This window comes from Nanorana parkeri, unplaced genomic scaffold (genome assembly GCF_000935625.1).
Source record: "Nanorana parkeri isolate BGI_ZX_2015 unplaced genomic scaffold, ASM93562v1 scaffold44, whole genome shotgun sequence".
In the NCBI taxonomy this organism is placed as follows: domain Eukaryota; kingdom Metazoa; phylum Chordata; class Amphibia; order Anura; family Dicroglossidae; genus Nanorana; species Nanorana parkeri.
In genome coordinates, this window is record NW_017306312.1 from 2,594,736 (window position 1) to 2,598,190 (window position 3,455).

Genomic DNA, 3,455 nt, shown 5'->3' on the forward strand with positions numbered 1-3,455 from the left:
TAATGTATTCTAACAGCGGCAGGTGTGCTGCTGTCAGAATACCCAAACACTGCAGCTGATTGGCAGCAGTCACCATTCAAACGAGATTAAAAATTTACTTTTATCAAAGGGGGGTCCCAACGGGGTCACTGGTCGAATTTCTGGCCTGTGTATGGCCAGCAGACTCCATCAGTGTATGGCCAGCTTAAGAGAAGTTGATTGTCAGGGATTACAAACACTTCTAAGACTGTTGGGAAGGAAATCACAGCCATTGTCCTATGACCTAGTAGCAGCCAGCAGTGAATGGCTGTGTGGGGTGCAGCCAGTGTCCACAGACGTGTGCCCATGGTCTATAGACAGTGGCTGTCAGTTCTTTCTCGCACTGTTACTTTGTTTTCTTTCTCTCTCTGTGTGTGATAAAATAAGGCGTCTGGCAGCTCTCTGTTGTGGGACTTGGAGTGAGTTTCCTTCCCCCACCCCCACCCTTCTTCCCTGCTGTGTAGGAGGCTCTGGAGCTCACAGGAGCAACAAGTGGGAGGGAGCAGCTCCTGTCCTGGGGTAGAACCCTGAGACCCAGGCCACACGTCGGCGCCGATTGGCCGTTGCTAGGTGACGTAGCTGGCAGTCACATGACTGGAGTTAAATGCCTGGCGCTGAAGCCGGGAGAGGCAGACAATCTGCAGTAAGCAGCGGCTACTCTCCCTCCAGCATTCAGCTTCTCGTCCACAGGGGAACATGCTACTTTCAGCACCCTGCCAGGCTGCACAGTAACTGCTCAACCCCGCTACTGCTACAACAGGCGCCATCTCGGCTTTGACTGATCCCACCGTGCTGTGCCCCAAAGTCCCTCCGAGCTCTCCCTTCATCACAATGACCGGAGTCTTTGACAGCTTGGTGTCAGACATGCATTCCACCCAGATGACCTCCAATAGTTATCACAGCCTGCACAAATCGCAGGAGTCCCCGACCCTGCCCGTGTCCACGGCCACCGACAGCAGCTACTACACTAACCAACAGCAGCAGCAGCACTGCGGAGGGGGGTCTCCCTATGGACAGCTCGGATCGTACCCCTTCCACACCACCGCCATCAATGGGATCACTTACTCTGCCAAGTCCTACGACCTGGCCTACAACGGCACCTACACCCCCTATGGACCGTACGGGGCAAGCCCGTCCCCTACACACAACGACCCAGGTGAGCCCATACCCTATAATTAGCCATAGATCATCGCTCATTATGATGTATGCCAGACTCCACACGTCACAGCTGTCACCTTACAAGTCAGGGCACACATCACATACATCATTAATATATACATCTACATTGGGGTCAAATCAAGGGTTAAATATCTTTATTTCCATATTCCCAAATCTCCCTAGACTCACCTTTTTATTGCTGATCTCTCCTGTGTGCCCACCTCTATGCCCAGTGTGTGCCCCCTAACCCCCATCCATTGTATTACAGAGAAGGAGGAGTGCGAGCCCGAGGTCAGGATAGTCAACGGGAAGCCCAAGAAAGTTCGCAAGCCCAGAACCATCTATTCCAGCTTCCAGCTGGCCGCCCTGCAGAGGAGGTTCCAGAAAACCCAGTACCTGGCACTGCCCGAGAGAGCCGAGCTGGCAGCATCGCTGGGCCTGACCCAGACCCAGGTGAGTGGCAGCCACATAGACCATAGCCGTGTGTGTGTGTACACAAATGTGGGGGCTTTATTACAATTAGCATGTGTGCCCCTTTTGTATATTAATTAGATTATATAATAATTCTGCATACATTATATGCAATAAGTGTGTGCAATATTGTAATTTACTCGATGTATTGTATATGCACGATTTACTCCTAAAATGTTAACTCTTAATGATTGCACTTGTTAAATAATAGCATGCATAGTTCATGTATACACGTTGTGTGTGTATAGTTGTATATGTATTCATGTGTATTGATATAAAGTAGTTAAAGTACTTTTTCTGTATTTGAATTCTGAAATAAATTGTATATCTCAAATTGTAGGATATATTATGATACATTTTATGACCTGTATTATGATACATTATAAGATATATATTTTTGGTCCTACATTGTGAGTCATATCTAATCGAATATATATTGTGGTGCTTACATTATAGGTCATATATCATGATACATTGTATGTTGTATATTATGGGACATAGATAATGACCTGTATTATCGGCCATGCATAGTGGGACATATATTCTGGGCCAAATATAAATAAACATATTTTGCATGACAGATATTATATAATACATTGTACGTCATATATAAACGAATATATATCGTGGTACATATATTACAGGTCACACATTGATATATATTATGAGCCATATATTATGGGACATGTATACACGGATATATACCGTGCTATATATATTATGGGCATTCATTATAGGACATATACTATAATACATTCTAGGACATATATAATAGGATGTATATTACAGGTCATACATTATAGAAGAAGAAAAAATATATATAATATATAAACCGATATATCTCGTGGTACCATATATTATGAGGCATACATTATAGGACATGTATATCGTGGTATATATATTATAGGTCATACATCATAGGACATGTATCATTAAACCTCTATTGCAGGACACGCGGTAACCCCCCTACTTTCTCCTTGGTCCCCCCAGGTGAAGATCTGGTTCCAGAACCGGCGCTCCAAGTTTAAGAAGCTGTGGAAGAGCGGAGAGTTGCCCAGCGATCAGCTCCCAACTGGCAGCGATTCCCCCGACTGTCACTCCCCTCCCTCCTCTGCAGTGTCATGGGACTTCGGGGCTCATCAGAGGCTACAGGGGCCCAGCAGTGGCCCTAGCATCCAGCCCCCCAACTCCAGCCCCAGTGCCTTCCTAGGCAGCTACTCCTGGTACCAATCGTCCAACCCCGCCACACACCTCCAGTCCAGTCCGATCCTCCAGCAGCCTCAGCATCACCTCCATCATCACAGCAGTCCGGCGGTGACAGCAGGGACGATCTTCTAGAGCCCCCGTTGAAGGGGGGAGAGGGGGGTTATGACGGACTGACAGACCCCCTTTTTTTTTCCTGGGAGAACTCTACTTTTCTGTGTCACCGATCCGAGGTGGCCTCAGGTTCAATTCAGACCCATTAATCTAGTGCTGCTAAACGATATAAATTCTCACATGTAACTGAGTAATCGCAAACAATGAAGGCGACCCGAATCTCTCTCTGCTTTTGTATCCGAATGGGATTATTTTATTTTACAAATCATGTAATTTTATAATATGTCCTCCAATCTGACATGGCCCCTTAAAATATAACTGGGTAGCCCGAACAGAAATTGATTGATGGTGGGCTGTATGGGGCAACAACATAAGAGAAAAAAAATTCTAGGTGGCATTTAAAAAAATAAAAATGTAATAGGATTTTTTTTTTTTAAATAATCGCAGAGCATCTGTACCTCTGAAAGCTTACAGATTCTAGTGTGCTGTTC

The 3,455-nt window shown here is 45.7% G+C and overlaps 1 protein-coding gene across 1 annotated transcript; it reads left to right on the plus strand.

Moving 5' to 3' along the window:
- Positions 1 to 807: 807 nt before the first annotated feature.
- Positions 808 to 3,024, plus strand: DLX2 (distal-less homeobox 2). Its single transcript, XM_018572409.1, has 3 exons — positions 808 to 1,174; positions 1,445 to 1,629; positions 2,638 to 3,024. The coding sequence occupies exons 1-3, from the start codon at positions 850 to 852 to the stop codon at positions 2,983 to 2,985; spliced, it is 858 nt and encodes a 285-aa protein (XP_018427911.1). The 5' UTR covers positions 808 to 849; the 3' UTR covers positions 2,986 to 3,024.
- Positions 3,025 to 3,455: the final 431 nt, after the last annotated feature.